Source organism: Malaclemys terrapin, chromosome 11 (assembly GCF_027887155.1).
Source record: "Malaclemys terrapin pileata isolate rMalTer1 chromosome 11, rMalTer1.hap1, whole genome shotgun sequence".
Lineage (NCBI taxonomy): Eukaryota > Metazoa > Chordata > Testudines > Emydidae > Malaclemys > Malaclemys terrapin.
The window spans coordinates 11,937,638-11,960,897 of NC_071515.1; the positions used below are offsets into that span (position 1 = coordinate 11,937,638).

At 51.0% G+C, this 23,260-nt stretch overlaps 1 protein-coding gene and 1 long non-coding RNA gene across 2 annotated transcripts; both read right to left on the minus strand.

The window, feature by feature from the left end:
• Nucleotides 1–1,906: 1,906 nt before the first annotated feature.
• On the minus strand, nt 1,907–13,998 carry LOC128845219 (maestro heat-like repeat-containing protein family member 7). The gene is made up of 11 exons (XM_054043611.1): nt 13,990–13,998; nt 13,664–13,824; nt 11,238–11,367; nt 7,792–7,967; nt 7,117–7,254; nt 6,829–6,946; nt 5,565–5,705; nt 3,830–3,994; nt 3,087–3,242; nt 2,565–2,687; nt 1,907–2,026 (listed from the first exon to the last, which is right to left on the minus strand). Exons 1-11 carry the CDS (start codon nt 13,996–13,998, stop codon nt 1,907–1,909), a joined length of 1,437 nt encoding a protein of 478 aa, XP_053899586.1.
• An 869-nt stretch (nt 13,999–14,867) lies between these two features.
• On the minus strand, nt 14,868–18,105 carry LOC128845539 (uncharacterized). The gene is made up of 3 exons (XR_008446668.1): nt 18,026–18,105; nt 17,160–17,269; nt 14,868–15,008 (listed from the first exon to the last, which is right to left on the minus strand). It is a non-coding gene; the product is annotated as an uncharacterized LOC128845539 (long non-coding RNA).
• Between the last annotated feature and the right edge of the window lie 5,155 nt (nt 18,106–23,260).

Here is a 23,260-nt window from a genome sequence, read left to right on the forward strand (position 1 = left end):
ACTAACAGTCTTGTCACCTTTTTGTTTAGCTGGAGCCAGTAGCTATCATTCTGCTGAGTACTGGGGTCACTTAAAGTCATCCCCAGCTGCCTACATCTCATGGGGAACAATGCAGGTAATTACCACAGGATCATGCAGGCACTGGCTTCGGGGCTGGGGTGGTGGCTCAGCTGACCTCCTCCAGTCACCAACTTCTCTGTGGGAACTCAGGGCCCTCCTGAGTCCCATCGGTGGCTTTGGGAAGGGTCCGGGCCACCCAAGAGATCTCTGTCAGGAGCATTTTCCCTCTCCTCCTGGCCAGTCAAGCAGCAGAACAGGTTCCTGAATCTAGCTCCTAGGGTCTGAGGTGACTGGTTTCTGCCACCATCCCGAACTTGCTGAATGGCCCGTGAGACACTGACACGGACAGAGGAATCCGGATCTTGCTGCAGGCTACTGAGAGCTGAGACAGAGAGGAAGCTCAGGTCAAAACACATATAGTATTAGCATGCCCTAGCACCTGCACCATGGGCCTCTGTATCTTCCACAGGGGCGGCTCTATGTTTTTTGCCACCCCAAGCACGGCAGTCAGGCGGCCTTTGGTGGCATGCCTGCGGGCGGTCCGCTGGTCACGCGGATTCAGCGGCGTTTCTGTCGGTGATCTGCCGGTCCCGCGCCTTCAGCGTACCTGCCGCCGAATTGCCGCCGAAGCTGCGGGACCGGCAGTCCTCCCGCAGGCATGCCGCCGAAGGCTGCCTGACTGCCGCCCTCATGGCGACCAGCACGCCGCCCCCCGTGGCTTGCCGTCCCAGGTACACACTTGCTGCGCTGGTGCCTGGAGCCGCCCCTGATCTTCCACAGCAACTAACTCCTCCCAGATGCTCTGGACACACCAGGGCTATCAGTGTCATCGCCATCTGATAACCGCTTAAGTCCTCAGGGACATCTGCCCTTGGCAGCACCATCTTCCACTGCATTCTGGGGCATGCACCTCCTTAGCACCATCTCCCTGACACATGCCAGGGCCTCTCACCCTGCCTGGCATTTACTTTCTCCTGGTAAAACCTTCTGGCACCTGGAGATGGAAGTGATGCCTGACATCAGAGAAAACAAAGCTGGGACTGATGTCCAGGCTCTCTCAACAGCTACCTCTGGCCACGTCTAAATTGAACTCAATGCAGCAGCATGGCGGGGGAGTTGCACTTTTTCCTAGACTGGTTCACAAGTGGGAGGGATAGCTCAGTGGTTCGAGCATTGGCCTGCTAAACCCAGGGTTGTGAGTTCAATCCTTGAGGAGGCCATTTAGGGAACTGGGGTTTAAAAAACAAACAAACACTATCTGGGGATTGGTCCTGCTTTGAGCAGGGGTTTGGATTAGATGATCTCCTGAGGTCCCTTCCAACCCTGATATTCTACAAGGAGCATGAGGTCTCCTTCCACATGCAAACACAGCCATGTGGCAACTACTTACACTGAAGTATCAGCTCCTTCTCTTGCCTGACCATGGCGGGCTCTGAGCTTTGAACAGTGCAACCTGGAACGTACAATGGAAATGAATCTTGCAGGAGTTTTCACCTCCCCTGGGGCTACCTTTTAAAAAATGTCAGTCTTTCCAACAAGCAAAACAGCTTTCAAGTGGTCCCTGGGATAATCAGACAAGTCCACAAGCTCCAAGACAAAGAGGCTCATGTCTTGGAAGATACAGAGAGCCTGATTGCCAATGGCTATGGTATTGCTGCAGTCCCACAGGGATTCCAGTCGGTGGAGCTGGAGGGTAGGGTTGTAATTTGCTCCAGGCCTTTTGATATAACCCCCAGCCCAACTGCCTCAAGGGCAGGAAATCTAGACACTAGGATCCCAGGGGGTTAATTCTTGCTGCTAGTGCCCTCCAAGCAGAACACGGGACAACCTCTCAGATAGAAGTTGCTTAAGAAAAGTCGTGGTTACCGATAAAGATGGCTGCTGCCCATCGTATTGGAGCCTGGGGGCTTTGGAGGTGATCCAGACATTGGAGCAAGATGTCAGATACGCTCTTGAGCTTCAGCACCTAGGAATAGAAACCAAAGAAGCTTCTTGTTGCTGGGGCCGCAGGGTGAGGAGAAGAGAGATTTCATCTCCAGGTAGCTGCTTGGCTTGGAGGGGTGGGAAGAATGCAGCTCCCATATCCATGTATCCTGGGGGCGACCATCTACATGCCAGGGAGTCATTAAATGACCATTTCAAAGTGTCACCAGACACATTGCTGGTGTCTGAGCTGCTGGCACTGCAGGGCTGGAGCCTGGCACTAGAGAACACTGAAGCCCGGTTGTATGGGCTTCATCTGGGGAGGACATTAGAGAGGGGAGGACATTAGAGAGGGTGCAGAGCATAGGAAATACGGTGCAGAAGTGGCCAATGGGCTGGGGTAAGGTGAAAAATGGGGACATCCAGTTTCCTGCAGGATTCGGAAGGCATTTTTGCCATCAACTGATTCTTTATGTTGTGAGCTTTCACCTCCGTACTGAACTCCTGGCCAGGTCTGGCTGTTCAGATCTGACAGGCACTGGGAGGAGTGTGGGAGCTGGATGCTTCTAAGAGGCACTTACAGAGTGTTGGCAGATCTTGTCCACCACCCGGGGATGGGTGTGCCAAGCCTTCTTGCTGTTAATCTGCTTAGGACAAGACCATCCCAGGAGCTGAAAACACCCAGCCAAGGCTTTCTGACACCTCTGCAACACAAGATGGGACAAGGAGAGTTTGCATCATGACAAGAGCTGGAATCTGTGGTCACTCTGCAGTGAAAAGCCAGCTGAAATGATCAATGAGGGAAAGGAATGTGGGGGTCACATGGTATCCTGCTGACCCTTGGTGTCTCTTTGTTCCTATTAGTGGAGGCTCCTGGAGTTTGATCTTCATGGTGGCTGCAGTTCAGTGACTTAGGAAGTGGCTGCTGGGAGCCATAAAACATCTCCACTTGTGTGTCCATTGAAGGCCAGGGAACTTGCTTGGGTAAGCGGGTAGGGCTGAGATTTTTCACTTTTGGGAGGCGGCTCTGGAGACAGACCTAGCAGGAGAGCTGGAGCAGTCAGGGCCTGCTGCACCAGGGAGCACATGGCAGCGGGACTCACCTTGCCCACGTCAGGGTCCTCGTCCTGTAAGTGAAGGAGCAGTGGGACCAGGCTGCGGGTCACTTCCTCCTGCAGCAGGGGCTTCTGCCTCCTCTTCACTGTGTTAAGCAACTCTGTAAAGAGCATGATGGCAGCAGAGCGCACCTGGGGTCTCACCTGTGATGGACACACAACCATGAGGGGATCTCACCGAGGGAGCTTCACACTCTCCTTACAGGGTGAGCTCGGCACAATGCAAACCACAGATAGGGGCCAGTCTGACTAATAACTCCATGGTCTGCCCACCAAGAGGGCACCCATTTGCAGAAAGGTTTGGGTGGAGGGGCAGACAACACAGGTTAGGACAGTGGTTCCTAAATTTTCCTGGAGGCCTCCTGTAAGTGCTGACTCCATCCACAGTGAAGGGCTCTTTGGAGGGTTTCTTTAATGGGTTCAACACTTTCATAGTTTCATAGCATTTAAGGGTCATTCATTCATCTAGACTCCAAAGCACAGGACATTACATTTCACCCCATGACCACTACATTGAGCATGTTAACTTGAGTTAGATTAAAGCATATCAGTCCTCAGGAGACCAAAGGGTTGCATGCCACACACAGAGAACACGAGAGACCAAGGTGTCACCAATGCCTGAGGCCCAGGCAATGGCTCGGAACTGATCAGGTCAGATATGCCACCACTACGACTCCAGAGTCACAACACTGTCTGGCTGGGGATGGGCAGGTCAAGAGCCCCTGACTTACAGCATCGAGTAAGGGGATTAGCTTCCTGGCCACGCTGGTGAGCTCACTCCCATCCAGGCTCTGCAGAAGGTTCTGAACAGCTGAGATGGCCTCCAGAATACTCCCATCATCCATCTCATCCGAGCCCCAAAGGATGGCAGGCAGCAGGGCCTTGACTTGTTCCACCTACACACACACACACACACATGGGGGGGCTCATCAGATCTCCCAGCCCTCCAGTGAGTACACGCCACAGTGCCAGGGCTGTGTTTATTCTACCCCATGGCACCAAGTCAGAGAGAAGCTCCGTCTCCACAGTTGGAGGTGTGGTGCTTTAGAATCGATGGGGATGCCTGACGAGGCAATCAGTGAATCCTAACCCTGTCCCGGGTCGTTCTGGTGTAGGGTGGGCAAAGCTGTGGTTTGCTTCGGGGCTTTTCTCTCTTTTCTACGTGCTATTAATTATTATTATAGCAGATGCTGGCAGCAATCTCCATAGTTAAGGCTGGTGGTACACAGTTTCCATTCTAGTTGCTCCTTTTGATACGCTCCTAAAAACATTCCCTTTTTGGATGGAAATGTTCCATGCTCCCCAGTCAATTGTGATTTTTTCCTGGGGTGATTGCGTCTCTGAGCTGTAGGACAGTTTTTCCACTTACAAACAAACAAACGAAAACTTCTAGCCACCTTCTTTTCCCATGCAGACAATCCCCCAAATGGTGAAACTTGGGGAAAAAATCAAACCTGGCCCATGGGGAGTCCTAGGTGAGAGCTGAACCCTCTGCAAAGTTTGAGAAACTTGGACCTGATAGTGCAAGGCATTGAAATATCATTTGGGGGCAGGGTCACAAACACTCTTTAATAGAGTGCTCTGCCTCTCTCAGGGCCAGAGACTTTGGGGCCAGCCAGCTCCATGCATTAATCAGATGCAGCGGAGGAGGAGAGAACTATTTTGGGCTGTTAGGAAGGAAGGGGAAGCAGGAGCAGGGGGGAGTGGCTCCTAGAGTACCCTGGGAGGGAAGGCAGGGGGAATCTGATGGGGGAAAAGGGCCTCCAGGGAGGAAGCCTTGGGAAGCAGTCCTCCCCCAAGAGAACAAAGAACTCCGCAGAGCCTGGGGGCAAAAAGCTTGCAGAAGGGGTGCCCAGGAAGGGCGCCAAAGTTAAGTTTTCTTACGTTTACTAAGGACAGCGTCGAACCTTTGTTGGGTGAGCTCAGAAGAGGAGATGTGGCAGAAGATCCTGTTTCTGATTTTTAGTCCGTTGGACACTGTCAGGTTTGATTCTGAGGGTTTTATCTTTGGCCTTCAAAGGCTTGTTTGTCTTAATAAATGAGCCTGAATAAGGGTGTTATTGAACGAGGTATTTGTGAAGTCAAGCCGAGGAGGGGAAAACTGAGGCAGTGCTGCAATGTTGGGTCTTGCCACTGGAGGGGGCTATGAGACAGGGCCCTGTGTGCTCGCTAAGGTCTTTAGACCAATCAAGGTCTTCCTTTGTGACAGCACCAGGAATGGTCTCTACAAGAAGGAACAGGAATGCTGCTGGGGTAATTTGCATGCGGGAGAATTAGGGTTACCCTATCTGAACTTTCAAAGAGAGGACACTCCATTGGGGGGTAGCCCCGCCCCCTAGCCACTCCCTCCCACTTCCCGCCCTCTGACAGCCCCCCCAGAACTCCCGACCCATCTAACCCCACCGCTCCCTGTCCCTGACTGTCCCCACCTCGTCGTTTTCCAGTTAACCAAGCCTGGGCTCTCACCTTCCCTGGTTGGGTTGCCAGGATGCTGAGTCCTCTTAGACCAAGTGAACGGAAAACTGGGCTGGGGTGTTTTGTCCACTCCTCGAGATGGTCCAAAGTGTCTGGATATGGGAGCTTCTTGGCCTCTTTGTGACGCAGAAGCTGAAAACAACACAGAGCGAATCAGCAGCAGGGAGAACTTTGTGTCGGTTCTGTGGAGAGGCATCATAACCTACATGTTGTACCGTCCATTGCTATACATCAGCCCCACTTTGTGTGTGACACCCAGTCCTCCCACTGACTTCCTGGGGCTTTGACTGGCCATTAGCACTAGACTCAGCCATAGGCGTTAGCAGAGTTGCTCTACCCTCCAGGAGAACATGTAGGGCAACAAAATGTTCAGTGACCATTTGTATGGCGGACTCTTGTGCATCTGGGGGTTTGTCAAGAGCAGCCGAACCCCTCGTGGTGACCCTGTGAAGCAGAACAAGCCGCTCTGAGATAACGCGAAAGCTGGGACTGAGAAATCAAACCCCTGAGTTGAAATCCTGACCCCACTGAAGTCAGTGGAAGTTTTGCTATTGATCTCAATGGACCCAGGATTGGACTCCTGGTGAGGAGAGAATTAAACCCCATCCCTTAATGAGTTAGATGAGGAGACAATCCCTGAAAACTGTCAATAGGAACTAGCCAGACAGAACCCGTGGAAATGGGGAGGACAACCTAGCGATGGACTATAGAGCCACCTCATTCCTGGTGATGTGCCTCTAACTAACCCATCCAATAGAGAAGGTTAAAGATTGCTCACCACATTCAGAGCTAATGATCCTGCATCTGGGGGAGCTTTTACCATGATCCTCTCTCCTCCATACCCACTCTCAATGCCCCTCTTTGCTTTTCCTTAGTGACTTCACAGGGAGGAACCTTTCATGGACCTGCAGAAAGGCTGATGCCGACAGGAGACCCAGCTGCCCTTCGGGAGAGTCCAGGCTGATGCTGTTCTACAGAACCATAGTTTCTTGGATATTCCCATCAGGCTCCCGATTACAACTTTGGAGCAACCAATGATCCCCTAAAGGATCCATCTCAGATTTTACACTGAGCGTGCTGGGACAGGACTGGGGGAGCCTAGTCAGTGCTCAATGGACACCTGGCAATGTGGACATGACCAATAAAGCTCATCGTTTATGTAGCGCAATAATGAGTCTCAAAGGCTTGATTTAAGGAGTTGCTCACTAATCTAGGACACAAGACCCAATTGCGCTCATCAGCTAATGAAACTTACTTCTACAAAGAAGGCCATCATGGTCAGCCTGTGTTTCTTATCACCTCTGTCGAGGAGCGGGATCACTAGGTCCAGCAGCATCCTTGTGGTCTCAGGGCAAGCATAGTGCACCATGGCTCTGTGACACAAAGCAGAAATACCTTTGATAGTAAGGGAAGAAGCACGTTCTGCAACAAGGGGGTGAGGGGTCAGCTTGGGGCCACATGGCAGCCCAGAAGTGAGGAATGTTTCATTTTGGAATTGCCCCCACTAGCAGGACTGACTGCATGGAAAACGCTTATGTATTACCTGGCCAGCAGGCTCACCCCATGGAGGTGATCTTGGGGGCTTTGTAGGAGGATCCAGCCTTGCCCCTTCTCCATAACAGTCAGCTCGGAACGGCAGCCAACACAGAGAAGCAGCATCTTTATAGCCTCCACTGCAGAGCTAGATTCAAACAACACACCAGCGTGACTGAGTGCCAGGAACCCCCTCATGGTAGGTCTGTCAGGGAGTGACGGATTCACTTGTGTGTGGAAAGACACACCAATGGCACAGGTTCGTGACTGGGGTTCCTAGGGACTATAGTAATACAATTTAATAATATGAAGAAAGAGAAAGAGTTCTGAGCAAATCCTACAGACAATTGCACATCAGCACTAGGGCATGTCAATGTCACAGAACAGGAGAACTTCAGCCCTTTAGTGTCGGATCCACATTCCTTTGACACACTGGCAAATTGGCTCCCACTAATTTCTCCCCATAGCTGCTGGGATAGTCTTTCTACTTCCTCTGCAGTGCATTGGTCGGTATGTCATTTACCACTGAGACACCCTTGCAACCTAAGCCCTGCCTGCTAACTCCCTCAGAATTAGAGAGTTATGGAAAACCTGCAGGGGCCACATGAGAGCTGGAGAAGAGAACTATGACTTCTCTATGACTGTCCATGTAATTAGACCGTTGACTTTCCAGTAGGCGCAGTACCTGGTGTGGAGGCTCTGCCGGCTGCTTTCCCTTCCAGAGACTTTATCCCCTGGTATGCTCTGTCCCAGGCTGAAATGGATTTCGACAAGAAGAGCCATTAGCAGCTGAGGATAGAGGCGGGTTGTGGCATCTCTGGACTTGCTCACCGAGATCATCTCATAGAGGGCGCATGTGGCCTGAAGAGGGAACAAGACAGACACAAGCTTACTTGGAAATCCTACTCCCTCCTGCGTCAGTTCTCAGGACTTCCTGCTTCTGTGCTATGAAACTCCCCTGATTCATGGAGAAACAAACCGAGTTAAACTGCCCTGAGCAGCAGGGCGGGGGAAGCCGGGCACTGGCAGGTTGAAGGCTTTGCCTTGTGGAGTCTGGTGACACTAGGCTGCATTGCCACACAGGGGACCTAGCTTTGATTTTGGATCTCGCAGAGCTTCCTGACCTGCAGGGGCTGCAGAGACAGCATGCTTGGGGTGGGGGTAATGCCTCATGGGACTAAGAATGGGAGAGCATAAATTAATGAAGAGAAGAGTGGCTCTTTCATCAGCTTCCTCGGCATCTTTCTTCTCCCTCATTTGGACTTCCACCGTCATTCTTTCATGCTCGCATTGTTCCTTGGCTTCCAAGTGCCTCAGAGGGGCCTTTTCTTCTGCATCTGGGGTATAGGGGGGCTGAGATCCTGCTTTTTGGTCAAAGTCCATGAGCAAATCTCTCAGTTCGTGTTCTGCGGCTTTCTTCTTAACAGATAGCCCCCTTTCTTTACATACTTTTTCAAGTTCTTTTGAGTCAAGACTCTCATAGGATTGTGATTCACCCATTGTAACTCATCTTTAACCCTTAAAACTCTCCATATCAAATTTAAACTTTAAATAGTGTTGGGTTATGATCTTTAAGCCCAATTGACCTGTGGCATGTGACTCCTGTGCTGACTACACCAATTGTCACTCTCTCTGGAGTGGTTCACAACTGTGAGCGCCAATCTTAGATCAGACTGTCATAAAACAGGGCAGGCACCCCGAACTAGTAGTCTATTCTATAATTGGATTTCACAAAGCCAGTAACAATTGTGCATTCCTGGATTACAGTACCAGTTTTACCAAGGACAGTCTTACCACAGACAGTCCCCTTAGACATTCCAGCCTATCTTGCCACCCAGACAAACTGAACTTTGTGATTAAAGGTTATTAAAACCAAAAATCACACCACATCAGGTTACTCCCAACCCCAAAGGGTCAGTCACTTACCCTAGGTCAATTGGTACTCTGGATCTCACACCAAAAACAACACTGGCAGCCAATTCTCTAGTAAACTAACTAAAGATTTATTAGCTAGGAAAAATAAATGAAAGTTATTGAGAGGTTAAAGCAGGTAAAATACATTAACAGGTGAGTCAAAATTTGTAAATCCCAAATGATAGCAGAGATGTAGTAATCTCTTGGTTTCCTAAAAGTCTTTTCAGGAACCCAGATGTTTCTGGGGATCTCCATTTTGCATTTGGCATCTTCCCTGTAAGAGTCCAAACAGGATCATTCCTTGACATCTATTTTATAGCTTTTCCAGAAACCAATCTGAACAGTGTCTTTACCCAAGTGGGTTTTGCTGAGTAGGAAATTCAGATTTAGTCTGTGAATTCCCGTTGTCAAACACAGTAGCCCTTGCTTTGAAGTTAGCAGTCTTCTTCATTTACATTTCCAAGGCTCCAATTGTGTTTGATGGGTAATTTAATTACAGGGATATACACGATGCCAATGTAATGTAATAGCAAACAAGAATCCTTCATTAGTTTTCATAAACTTTACACATCAAGTTCATTCTCATCTTTTAACACCAATGCACACTTTTGATCTAGGGTTAACTAATTACAGGGATATACACAATACAATAGCAATCAACAGGTTATAAAGATAAGTGTTTCCTTTAACTTTTCCTTTGAACTAAACAAACACACAGGTGAACTGCCTGATTACACTACAATAGTTTTTGACACTCCTTTGATTTCTATTAGCATCTGAGTGAATTAGCCTGCAACCCTATCCTGAGCTGGCACCAGGGCAGACAGTGTCACAGGGGTTTCTCAGAGCTCCAACATGGATGCGATGAATGGAACCCTCCCCCAAGGGTTTGTCAGGACATTATGGAGTAGCCCCAAAATGGAGGGGATAGTCTGTCCCTGTAAAGGTAGCGATGCTAGGGGTCAGCCCACCCTTGTCACGTGGCGTGGCGTGGCCCTGTCAGATTTTGAGATGTCTGATATACGTAAGGATTTGGGAAATACTGGTAGGGAAGAAGTGGTCCAAGGAATAAGTCGTGTTCAGGAGGAACTCCTGTTATGTTTCTGTAAGGACCTGGGACCAGGAGCCTTGCAAAATGGGAGGGCCAGGACTCCCCTCTCTCCCAGTGAATTGGGATGAGCTTTAGGAAGGGGATCAGCATACATGCTGCCTCCTCCCTCCTAACAGAGAAAACACCAGCAGGAGAAGGCTGAACCCCGGGGTGCTGGAACACGTTGTGTAGTGGGGGTGCTGAGAGCCATTGAACCAAACTGTAAACCCTGTATATGATGGAAACTGCTTCAAGCCAGGGGGTGCTACAGCACCCCCGTTCCCCCAGTTCCAGCACCTATGCCTGAACCCTCTGAGCCTGAGGACTGACTGGGGAAAAAGGGCCACCAGGAGAATCTGGCTAAGGCCCCACAGTTGGCTAACTTACAACCCAACATAAAGGAGGAGACTGGGGGAGTCCTGCCTGCAGGAGAGGTGGAGGGACTGCCTGAAGTAAATGCCACCTCCAGGAGGAAGGCTAGGGGGCAGGGACTCCTATCTTATGGAGGGAAACCAGAAGGACTGTTTGAAACACAGCCCAGCTGCTGCCAGGGAGGCTGGGAACAGCTTTGAGGAAGCTCCTCAGAAGTTGGGTGGGAAGAAGTCACAAGGAGCCACAAATCCAGGGCGGGAAAAGCAGAAGCTGCAGACCCCTGGGAGTTGCTAACAAGCAGGAAAAAGGGAGGAGCAGCTCAGGGAAGTGGTGAGGGATTGAAGGAACAGTCCTTAGCAGCCTATCATGGGGTCCGTGGGCTGGAACCCAGAGCAGAGGTCAGGTCTGGGTTCCCCAGCAAGAGGCAAAGTACCGACCTCAGGACTAAGAAACCAAGAATGATGAGGCTCAGATGGGGACTGAGGGCCTGGCACAGAGGCCACTACATGTTGGGTTTTCCCATATTGGACTTTTCTGTTAACCCTGGAAGAGGTGACGTGGCCAGAGGGCCAGACCATGGAACCTGCGGAGTGTTGCAGAACCAGGAGGCTGGACAAGGGGACACCAGTGTGGAATAAGCCCTGCAACATCATGTCCTGGCATGAGGAGGCGCGTTGGCGGTGAGTGTGCCGTGTGACAGAGACATAGGATAGATTTTACTGTATGGGGCTATGGATGTTCGAACAGTGACTTACGGCAGCAGACGTGTGAGAGGCTTGGTGCTCAGAGCTGTGGTGACTCTGCAGCTTCACAACCAGGTTCTCCATCACCTGTCCTCCGAGGGCCGGGTCAGCAGATAGGAACTGCCATAGCTCGGCCGCATTGCTAGAAATTCAGAAATACGGCAACATGAGGGACTGGATGGCTTAGGAGAAAAGCTATTAAACCTCTTCACCAATGTAATCTCTTTGTAAGAGAAATCCTCCTGTGGAGCCAACGCCCTGCCCAGCAGTCCAGTCCCCAGAGCTTGTGCAATTCAATGTGGAGCATGAACAAGGACTCCATGGACCTCAGATTGAGAATCACTGACACAGGATATGGAGCATTTCAGCTCAAGGCTGCCAGTGTGAATCTGGCCTCAGTTGGTCACGACCTGTTACTGGCTGATGGCTAATACCGAGAGGCTGATGGCTAATGGCTAATACAGCTTCTCTGGCAGCAGATGTCCTATATGAAATGAACTAAGGGTCTCGGACCAGTGCCCAGTGCACGCTGTCCACATTACAGAGTCAACTACCATACTTGGCCCTTGTTGGTAGGTTCAGGGATTGAACGGGACATGGAGGCTGAATGAGCCTTTCTTGCCTAGTCGGCAGCCCCTCCAGCTATGAGCTCAGAGTGTTGTTAGGGGCAGTGTGGAGGAAGCTTCATCGTCACTACCTGGGCTGCAGCTGAGGTCTTCATTATCCAAGGGTGTCAATTGGGCATCTTTCACCAGCATTAAATTCCCTTTAAAAAAAAAAGGGAGCGGGCATGCAGCAGCGTGGCTCAGATCTCCGCAGCGCTCAGCCAACAACTGTGTGAGGGAGGGTTTCAGTAGAATCCTCTGATATGCAGGGCTGGCTCTAGGATTTTTGCCGCCCCAAGCAAAAAAAATTTTGGCCGCCCCCACTTTTTTTTTCGTGCCCCCTCCCCCAGCCCCGCCCCAACTCCACCCCTTCCAAACCCCTTCCCCAAATCCCCAGCCCCGCCTCCTCCCCCGGGCGTTTCACATTCCCCCCCTCATTGCTTCCTGGTGGCCCCCGCGACCTCCCGCCCTAGCTCACCTCCGCTCCGCCTGCTCCCCCGGGTGCACTGCCGCTCTGCTTCTCCCCCCTCCCTCTCAGGCGAAGGAGGGGGGAGAAGCGGAGCAGCGGCGCCTTCAGGGGAGCAGGCGGAGCGGAGGTGAGCTAGGGTCGGGGGCGCAGGAAGTAACAGGGGGTAGAGGAACCACTCCCCGCTCCAGCTCACCTCCGCCTCCCCTGAGCGCCCCCCGCTCAGCTTCTCCTCCCTCCCTCCCAGCCTTGCTGCGCAAAACAGCTGTTTCGCGCGTGGCAAGCCTCGGGGGGTGGGAGAAGCGGAGCGGCGGCACATTCAGGGGAGCAGGCGGAGCGGAGGTGAGCTAGGGTGGGGGGGGCGGAGGAAGTAACGGCGGGTAGAGGAACCGCTCCCCACTCCAGCTCACCTCCGCTCCACCACCGCCGCCTCCCCCGAGCACCCTGCTGCTCGGCTTCTCCTCCCTCCCAGACTTGCTGCGCGAAACAGCTGTTTCGCACGCGGCAAGCCTGGAAGGGAGGGGGGAGAAGCAGAGCGGCGGCGGCGCGCTCAGGGAAGCAGGTGGAGGCGGAGCGGAGGCGAGCTGGGGCGGCGAGCTGGGGTGGCGGGGGCACTTTTTCCCCATGCCCCGGAGTCAGCACCTATGATGGCCGATTCCAGAATGCCGCCCCTAGAAATGTGCCGCCCCAAGCACCTGCTTGTTTTGCTGGTGCCTGGAGCCGGCCCTGCTGATATGGATTGTTTTTGGAACTCACCGCTTGGGATCATCCATCATAAAACCACGCTTTGCGTAATCACTGTTGCTCAACTTTTCCTGCCCAAACACAAATGTGCTTCAGACAGCAAACGTTCCACCTAGGCTCACTATCTGTACATTCAGATGAAGGAGAACGGCGGAATGAGCTCTGCGCTTGCCAGCCGGAGTAGCAAAGGGATAGTGAACTCAAGAACACAGACTTAAATCCACCCCCTGCTCCAGGACCCATGAGCACTGACCGTAGGTGCGGGGGTCTGTGCTTTTGAGAACCCCTCCCACAGGCAGATCTCTAACAAGTCCCAGGGGCAGGGAGAGGGGGACTGGGAATGAGAGCTCCTGCCTTGCACATGGGGAGACACATTCAGGGAATGGGGGAGAGGAATCTCTGACAGGCGGATTTCGCTCGCTGTGGTTTGTGGCTGAAAAGAGAAGAGCCATCAGGAGGAGAGGGCAGGTAATTTGCCCCATGTAGAGGGGGGAGATTCAGTCCTCAACAGTCAGTGCTTTATACTTTGCCTTAGTAAGGCCAAACAATGTGCTCAGTGGTGAGGTTCTCATATAGGGCCTCAAAGGATCACGCGAGGCCTAAAGAGTGGAGGCATTTTGTACCTGTCTGTAGGGAAGGAGTAGTCCAGAAGGCATGAGATCACTGTGTCCAGATGCTCCGCCTCGCCAGCCAGCAGGGCCACTAACTTCTTCATCAGGGTCCTGGAGCTGGGCTGCTGGACTGAATCCAACCGGCTGCAAACCCCAGCCACAAGGTCTGCTGCCTGAGAGAGAGGGAACCAGATGAGACAGGACAAGACGCTCATCCCATCCTGCAGCTGGGGCAAGAGGGAACCTCAGCATCCCTGGAGAATCAGAGTTAGCCTCTAGGTTTTGCCTAAAAGTCACAATTTCCTATATTATTGGCAGGGCTCATTTCAGAGCCTTACAAGGTGCATTGTCGCAAAGACCACATATCAATGGCTCAAAGCAGATGAGTCCTATCTAGGCACAATACAGGGGTAACATAAGAATGGCCATACTGGGTCAGACCAATTGTCCATCTAGCCCAGTATCCTGTCTTCTGCTGGTGCCAGATGCTTCAGAAGACATGAACAGAACAGGGCAATTTATCGAGTGATCCATCCCGTCACCCAGTCCCAGTTTCAATCAGAAGGCATAGGGACACCCTGTGCACGGTGTTGCACCCCTGACCACCTTGGCTAATAGCCATTGATGGACCTGTCCTCCAGGAACTTCTCTAATTCTTTTTTGAACCTGGTTATACTTTTGGCCTTCACGACATCCCCTGGCAATGAGTTACGAGTTGTGCTGTGTGAAGAAATATTTCCTTAGGTTTGTATTAACCCCGGTTTGTGTGTGTGTGTCTGTGTGTGTCTGTGTGTGTGTGTGTGTGAAAGGATAAATAAAACTTCCCTATTTACTTTCTCCACACCATTCATGAATTTATAGGTGTGGGCATCCCATGGATTTATACAGAGGCAATATGATATTTTCTGTCTTATTATCTATCCCTTTCCTAATGCTTCCTAACATTCTGGTAGCCTTTTTGACTGCCATTGCATACTGAGTGGATGTTTTCAGAGAATTGTCCATGATGACTCCACCCTTGAGTGGTAACAGCTGATTTAGACCCCCTCCGTTTGTATGTATAGTTGGGATTATGTTTTCCAATATACAGGAATCAGACTAGAATATCTGATGGTTCCTTCTGGCCTTAAACTCTCTGAACGTATGACTGTTCCCAGCACTGGGAATTCTAGTTTCTGTCCATCTCAGCAGCAGCGCCCCATACCTTCTCCACCTTAGTCCCACCGCTGTTCACCATGGCAGACAGCAATCCCTCTGCAGTTGGCTGGCAGTTATTGTTGCAGTGATTCGTCAGGCCATCCATAACAGTCAGAATGAAATCTGTCCTCTCTCTTGGGTTGAAATAGACTCCAAAGAGCTGAAGCATACAGGGAAAAGTGTAATTTACAAAAGGCCTCGTCCTGATCCCACGGGGAGCTGATAACTACTGGAGCCCAGAGAAAGCCCTGTCTGGGGGTTGCAGGTCCTCTCCAGCTTCTCAGGGGCTCTGTTTTACTCCTTTCTATTACAGGGCCCCAGTGGCTGATGAGGCTTCTGCTGCGAAACCATATCACTCACAGTGAGGCAAGAGGACTAGTTAAACCATTACAGTGGCCAATCTAGGAGTGCTGCCATGCACGTCAGGATGTGCATTTAGTGGTGTCAGACACCTACTTCTCAGGCATCTGAGGTGCAAGGGTCACCATTAAAAGATCAGCAGTTGCGGGATCCATGTAGTAATATTAGTAATGACTGTTACAGTACTCGGTCTTTGACTGTGACTGTATGTGATACCCTCCTACAACACATCCCAGCATAAATACAGCACCCAAGTCCTGATTACGACACCATCACCATACTTCCTGGCTTGCAGCCTGACCCAAAGACCATTGAAATCAATGGAAAGACTTCCATTGGCTTCAATAGGTTTTGGATCAAGCCTATATAGTATAGACCTCGTTGTGACAGCTTCTAACAACCCAAAGTACTAGAGCAGTAGGCGTTCAACCTTCCCCATATGGACACTCCCTTTCCTATACTAGGACCCTCCCAGAGTCCCCTTCCAAACTAGCCAAGACCCTGTTCCATTTGGCAATAAGGAAAGGGCAGGGTGGCTGTGCCCCCCAGGTTGGGAACCCATCTGCTAGAGCAGTGGTTCTCAATCAGGGATACGCATACCCCTGGGGGTACACACAGGGGCGGCAGGTTTGTATAATTTTTGGCATTGCCCAGAATGGGTCCAAGTCCCGACTCCCCCTACACCTGCCTAAGGCTCTGGGAGGGAGTCTGGGTGCGGGAGGGGGTTTGGGGTGCAGGCTCTGGGAGGAAGTTTGAGTGCGGGCTCTGGGAGGGAGTCTGGGTGCGGGAGGGGGTTTGGGGTGCAGACCCTGGGAGGAAGTATGGGCGCGGGAGGGTGCAGGCTCTGAGATGGAGTTTGGGTGCTGGGTGCAGGCCCTGGGTTGAGGCAGGGGGCTGGGGTGCAGGAGTGGCAGCGGGCTCTGGGAGCGAGTCTGGGTGCGGGAGGGGGTTTTGGGTGCTGGGTGCAGGCTCTGGGGGTGGCAAGCAGGGCCCCCGCAAATCTAAGATACATGCAGAAGCTGAAGCCCAAGCCAAGCCCACTGCCTAGGTTTGTCAACTTTGTAATATTTAAAAACCGGACACTCATGCAGGAGTGCTGGACCTCTTCTGCCCTGCCTCTTCCCCCCCGAGGCCCTGCCCCCCATTTGGTCCTCTTCTCCCCTTCCACTGTTGCTCACTGCTCTTCCCCTCTTCCCCGCCCAGGTCAGGAGCAATTTGCCTGTTGGGAGCTGCAGCCACATGATGTGGGTAGGTGGCGGCCCCGGTTGAGTAGGGGCTGGTGTGGGTGATGACCTGGCACCTCCCCACCTCCCTCACCCGCAGTAACTGGACTTTGGGTGTCCAGTCAGTAGATCTGACCGGACACTATCAGATCCCCTTTTCAACCAGATTTTCTGGTCGAAAACCGGGCACCCAGCCACCTTACCACCGCCCGGGGCTCAAGCTGAAGCCCGAACCCTGCCACCTGGGACTGAAATCAGTGTCTCCTGAAAGAGGTACAATAGTCTGGAAAGGTTGAGAACCACTTGTACAGAGTAGATCACTCTTTATGAGCATTTGTTGTCTTCACTGTTGTAGCCGTGTCGGTCCCAGGATATTAGAGACACAAGGTGGGTGAGGTTATATCTTTTATTGAACTAACTTCTGGTAGTGAGAGAGACCAGCTTTTGAGCTACACAGAGCTCTGTCTGAAGAAGAGCTCTCTATGGCTCAAAAGTTTGTCTCTGTCACCCACAGAAGTTGATCCAATAAAAAAATTGGACCTCACCCATCTTGTTTCTTTCTGAGCATGTCATTTCTAGCCATGAGTAAGGGCAGGAGCTGTAATTCTTGGGTAAGCCATACACAATAGAGATGGGCGATCCAGGGACAGGAAGTAGTTTGGAGCTGTGCGATACCGTATTGTACTGACACCAATGTAGAATGGTCATTAGTGCCAGGATGTGATTACCTCTGCGATCCTGGAGGGGCTGTTGCAAACCACAGTGGGGCTCCAAGCAGCCAGAAATTCCTTGTTCCTCTGTTCAGTCCATTCCACATTCTTTCTGTCCAACTGTGCAACTGAAATACATGTTAATAACACTCTTAACTTTCCCTTCTGCTTCCTGGCTTCTGCTCTCATCCCTCTTTACTGGACAAAGCCCTTTGTTTGGCCCTGATCCAGGAAAGCATTTAAGCACGTACATTATTCTAAGCAGATGAATAATCCCAGGGACTTCCATGGGACTACTCGCCTGATGAAAGTTACAGATGTGCGTAAATGTTGTGCTGGATCAGGGCCTTGACCCCCAGAGTAAAGTGGCTCTATCAAGTGACTGGAATCTAGCCAAAACACTTCAGTGGCGTAGAAGTGGATTAACACAGTCATGAATCGAGCCCCAGATTTGGATCCAGATTTCCAACAGCCATCAAAGTTCTGGGGCGTTCGGGGTACAGGCATCTCAAACTGAACTAATTGGTCTGATGGCGTTGAATCCCCTATCATCGTGTCCCACTGACCCTTCCCATTCCCACTGACGGAATGAGCTCTACCAGTCTCAGTTTGCGGTAACGTGTGTTGCCTTTCTCTGTATTCCCCCCCTCCCCTTTCCTTTCTTTGAAAGTCAGGGCTAGAATTACGGGATGACTATCAGACGTTTGTTTCTAGATCCACAAAAAAACCAGCACTCTGTTCAAAGGAACGTAAGGAATAAATACCGAGCCAGATGCTCTACTTCTTACTCAGGCACTATCCTGAACGGGAGCTTTGCCTGAGGAAAGTCTCTAGCATTTAGCTCCCAGGAGGGGGATTCAGATGCTCATCAGTGCTTCTCTTACTCTTTTGGCGCCACGCAATAGAGACGAGGTAATGAACAGCCCCTGCTGCCTTTGAGCTGATCGCCTTGACGGGATCCCCACAGCGGATCCCCAGCACTGCAACCAGGTGTCCGAGCCTGGTGAATGGAGATGCTTCCTAATTGTACAAAAGAGGAGAGGAGGAATCCATTACCACTGCAGGTAAAGCGGGCTGTGTCTCCTAGGCAAGGAGTCTATATCCACACAGTCCCTTTCTAGAATGGGGAGTGATCCTCAGCTCTCCCTCTTCAGAAGAGGCTTGGGAGCCAGAAGAAGAATATAAGGCTTGATCCCGCACCACAGACGTCCACTGGAGTTTTGCCACAGACTTCAGTGGGAGCAAGATCAGGATCATAATGATCTGTAACAGCTGAGGTGGGCTGGAATGGAGAGGCCTCTTCCTGCAGCTCCACAAGATGAAAGTATCCCATGGTACTAGGATGAGGAATGGAGGCAAACAGGGAACCAGCTGGGGATGAAATGTCTTCAGTCTCTAGGATTTTGAAATCTCTTTTCTCTGAAATTCATTAGATCCAACCATAGAAAAACCTGTTCTTCCTGTGCCCCTTGTTAGCTGCCTTTCCTGCATTGGAAAGAGGTGGCCTATTCCTCCAGGGCACTGGATTTATTTTCCAAGTGTATCAGCCGCCAACCCATCTCAGTCAGGATGATGGACGAGCAACGAGATCGGTTTTTCCTCCGCCTATTAGGGAGCATTGCACTGTGGGGCCCATCAACATACTTCTAAGCAGGAAGTTTCTCTGGCGTGGGAGAGTGCCCTGTAGGTCTAGTTTGCAATCAGGTCACTAGAAGTCAAGAGTTACTCACATCCAGTTTGACTTCTGTGGCCACGAAGTTTAGGAGCAGTATGCTGCTCCATACAGCCCTCTCCCGCCGGCAAGCTTCCCTGGACTGCATCCAGGAGTCCATGAGCTGCAGGAAAAACAAGAGAGGTTAAAAATAACAGGGGGAAAGGGTGTATACAAGTGATCCCCAAAGGATAATCTTTATTCTGGCTGAATCATCTCATTCTTACAGATACAGGCTGCGTCTGCTTTGTGCAGACTCAAAATACACATGGAATTCTTCTCTTTGAACAAAAGCAAAGTGCATTTCTCTCTGAGGGCCCAGTCACACACCCGCTGAAGTCAATGAAAGTTTTGACATTGATCTAAGGACCGATCCAATGCCCATTGAAGTCAACGGAAAGGTCCCCATTTGATTTCAATGAGCATTGGATCGAGCCTTTAATGGATGCAGGATTGGGTCCTATGTAAGGAAGGGACGGGCCAAGTCTTCTCTGGACAAGCCACACAATCCAGCATTTCATTCAGCAAAATAAGAGCAGCTGGAGGAAAACTTCTATTCTTTCATGATTGCAGACTTTGGGCCAGCCCTCATGCTCTGTAGTTAGCGGCAGTCTTGGTTCCCATTGCACCCATTGGTTCTCACTGTGGGACAGCTGGAGCTGGGAGTTCTGTGGAGGCCAGGTGCCAGCCCTCACGGGGGACTAGAGTCCTGGCAGCGACCCCTCCAATTGCATCAGGAGTGGCAATGATGGGCAGTAAAGGGAATAACGTCCTCATTTGGAAAGGACACTGTGATGTAAGGGCCACCAGGAGACAGGAAAGAAACTGAGGGTAACAATGGAGGAGATTGTCAGACCTCACAGATGGAAATAGAAGACTCCCTCGTGCTACATGAACCTTGTCACATATGCCCTAATAGGAGAACCCTGTGGAGATGGGGCACTCCATTCTTTCCTTAACTCTCCTTTCCCTCACAAGCTCTTAACAAGATTTTCCTGTTCCTCTTCCCTACCTTACCATCCTCCAACCGGCATCTCCAGATCCTGTTTACCTGCAAGATCCTCTCTAGCTCAGCCGGAACTGGATTTTCTAAAATCAGACTCAGGAGCATCTCGTTGAGGGTCTGCAATGTTTCAATGAAGAGAACCTGAAAGGAGGGGGAACCTTTATGCTCAGCGCCACAGAGCTGTGGATTATACAAATAATTTATCTTATGGGCTTGAGGCAAGAATCACAGGGTGAAATTCTTTGGCCTGTATTATACAAGAAACCAGGCTAGATCAGGGGTGGCCAACCTGTGGCTCCGGAGCCATATGCGGCTCTTCAGAAGTTAATATGCGGCTCCTTGTATAGGCACAGACTCCGGGACTGGAGCTACAGGCGCCAACGTTCCAATGTGCCCGGGGGTGCTCATCAGGGGCGTAGCCAGGTGGAGGGAACAGGGGCAGTGGGAAAAAAAAAGGCGCCACCCGCTGCGGCGCTTTTACTGACAGGGCGGCGCTCCGGGTCTTCGACGGCACCTCGGCGGCGGGACCTTCATTCGCTCTGTGGGTCTTCGGTGGCACCTCGGCGGCGGGACCTTCACTCACTCTGCGGGTCTTCGGTGACACCTCGGCGGCGGGACCTTCACTCGCTCTGCGGGTCTTCGGCGTCATTTTGACGATGAAGCTTCAGTGCCGCTGAAGACACCTGGCGCTAATGAAGGTCCCGCCGCCAAAGTACCGCCAAGACCCGGAGCGCCGCCCCGTCAGTAAAAGCGCCGCAGCAGGTGGCGCCTTTTTTTTTCTGCTCCCGGGTGAGTAAAATGAAAAAGGCGCCACTTGTGCTCGGTGTGGGAGCGGCCGCTGCCCCGCTTCCACCCTAGCTACACTACTGGTGCTTACTGCTCAACCCCTGGCTCTGCCACAGGCTCTGCCCCCACTCCACCCCTTCCCGCCTCATCCCCTGAGCCTGCCGTGCCATCGCTCCTCCCCTCCAGAGCCTTCTGCATGCCACGAAACAGCTGATCGGGACGTGCGGAGAGGGAGGGGGAGGCGCTGATCAGCGGGGTTGCCAGAGGGCAGGAGGCGCTGGGAGTGGGGTGGGGGAGCAGATGGGGGGCTGCTGACATATTACTGTGGATCTTCAGCAATGTACATTGGTAAATTCTGGCTCCTTCTCAGGCTCAGGTTGGCCACCCCTGGGTTAGATGATCTAATGGTCCTTTCTGGCTTCCAAGTCATAAACCAATAGAATTTATAGTTCAGACCTTGTCCTAAGACAAGGTCTATAAAAATAAGGCCAGATCCTCAATGAGTGCATATTGACATAGCTCCATCAGCGGGCGTGAAGCTACATGGATTCATACCAGCGAAGGGTCTGGCCCATACTTCTTGTACGCAATAGTTGCTAAATAATTAGCTACTTCACTTATTCAATAATGTGGGTGCCCTGAGCACAAGAAAAACCGTATTTAGATTTGTTCTGGACAGTGAATCCTTCAGGAATCTCGAGTAAACTAGCCTCATGTTTCAACTGATATTGGCCTGCCGTGATTCAAAGCTGTGCTCTTGACAATCACCCAGAAAGCCAGATGCATCATTATATCCCTGCCTCATTTCCATTATAAACCAAAGGAAACTGATAACAGAAAGACATCTGCAGTATAAATGACCCTTTTCTTATAATTGATCTTCCAAATCATCCCCAAACCTGATGTAATGAATTCATCAATGCCTCCCTTGGGAAGATAACATGCAGCAAAGCCCTTATCAGAGAGTAAGGAAAGTGTTATAGCAAAAGAAAGTCCTACACTGAAATGAGATTTTTTAACATTAGAAATAAATATCACTTTAATAAATATATCACCTTGCCTTTGCAGGAGTGCCGCCAGCTTTTCTGCTGCCCTAGGCGGCGGAAGGTCCCGCCCCGAAATGCCGCCCCCCACAGAGGCGGCGGAAGGTCCCGCCGCCGAAATACCGTTGTGGTCGCCACCCCACAAATTGTAGCGCCCTAGGCGACCGCCTAATGGGTTGCGCCGGCCCTGTGTCTTTGCCCTTTACTCCTCTGGGTCTTAGATACTATTCACTCCAATGATTTGGTTAGAGAGAGCATATGTGAGCATGCGGGATGTGAGGCAAATTAAGTGTTCTAAATTCTATTGACTTTGGTAGTGAATTTGGTCCAGTGTCTGTAATTTCTCTCCCCTCAACTTTAGGGCCATAAATGGCTTTTCAGAATTAAAAAAGCACAGGCACTGAAAGCTTTAGCAACTCTGACAGTACGGGTCAGATGTTTAAAGATTTGCCACCATATTTACACCCACAATTTGCAGGCGCAGCTTTGCTCCTACTGGTCTTTTCACCCGTCAAGTTGATCACTTCGATGCCAAAGTACTGGATTTAGGTGTGAAATCAGGTATTTCAAGTGCCCATGTGAGCTAAGGTGTAACTGCAAATAATTGCAGGTCAAAAGTAGGGACTAAAGTAAAGTTCAGGCTGAAAATGTGGCTGTATCGAGTGCCGCAGGACCCCAACTTTATTCAGCCCCTTCATGCAAGAGGACCTAGCTGTGGGAGGTGCCACACACCAGAAATACCCGGTCACTGATCAAACAATAGCCAGCCCCATTTCTGGGGCAAGCACTAAGTACTTTTTCCTCATTCCACATGCCTCATTCTAGCTTCACGACCCAGATTGGGATCCCCAGTAGTTCCCTAGTAAATTGAAAACGGATGGATCATTTTCATAATTGGGAATGTGGCAGCTACTTGCTGTATGCATGGGACGAATGATCAGGGCCACGTCACCGGGGCTAAAGTCCCCAACTGATACTCCACAATGGCGTTCCATGAGAAATTTCGCTGACAGTGTAGTCACATATCACCAATATGGGCCCAAAGTAAGTAACAGGAAGCCATTCTTGAGTTACCTTTGTGTACTGGCCGCTTATACCCCTGATTACTCCTTGCACCTGCAATGTCATTAGAAGTGGCAGGGAAAACACGCTCTTGAGGAATGTTCTCAGCAGGACCCTTCTCTGGTGGGAGCCCATGGCCTTCACCACATGCTTTTTGCTGGTAAAAGGAAGAAGCCTGGACTTTGAGGTGCTGAAGCATAACGGAGGCATCAGATGGTAAGGACATGAACTGAGGGTTATGCTGAAGGAGCGTGAGACTAAGAGACATCTGGACTATACAAGAGAACAAGATCATGTGAACAGTAACAATGTAGAAGAGTAAGACACCGGCAAAGATTAACAGAATACAGGAAAAGCACGGGAGGGCAGGGACTGGTGCCCCGAATAGTAAATCCGGCTCAGAAACACTACAGAAGAGAGTGAAGGAAATGACTCAGCTGACACCTCCAGAAAGAAAATCATCTCAAAATGTCTGCAGAGACTCTTGGCTTTGAATCACATGTGGAGTAAA

Bases quoted from the DNA above. Each gene is read 5' to 3' on its own strand.
- LOC128845219 (XM_054043611.1), bottom strand. The intron at 3,995-5,564 runs GTGAGAGCCCAG...GTGTGTGTGTAG, and splicing joins TGGCAACCCAACCAGGGAAG to GTGGAACAAGTCAAGGCCCT. The intron at 2,688-3,086 runs GTGAGTCCCGCT...CTTGTGTTGCAG, and splicing joins AGGACCCTGACGTGGGCAAG to AGGTGTCAGAAAGCCTTGGC.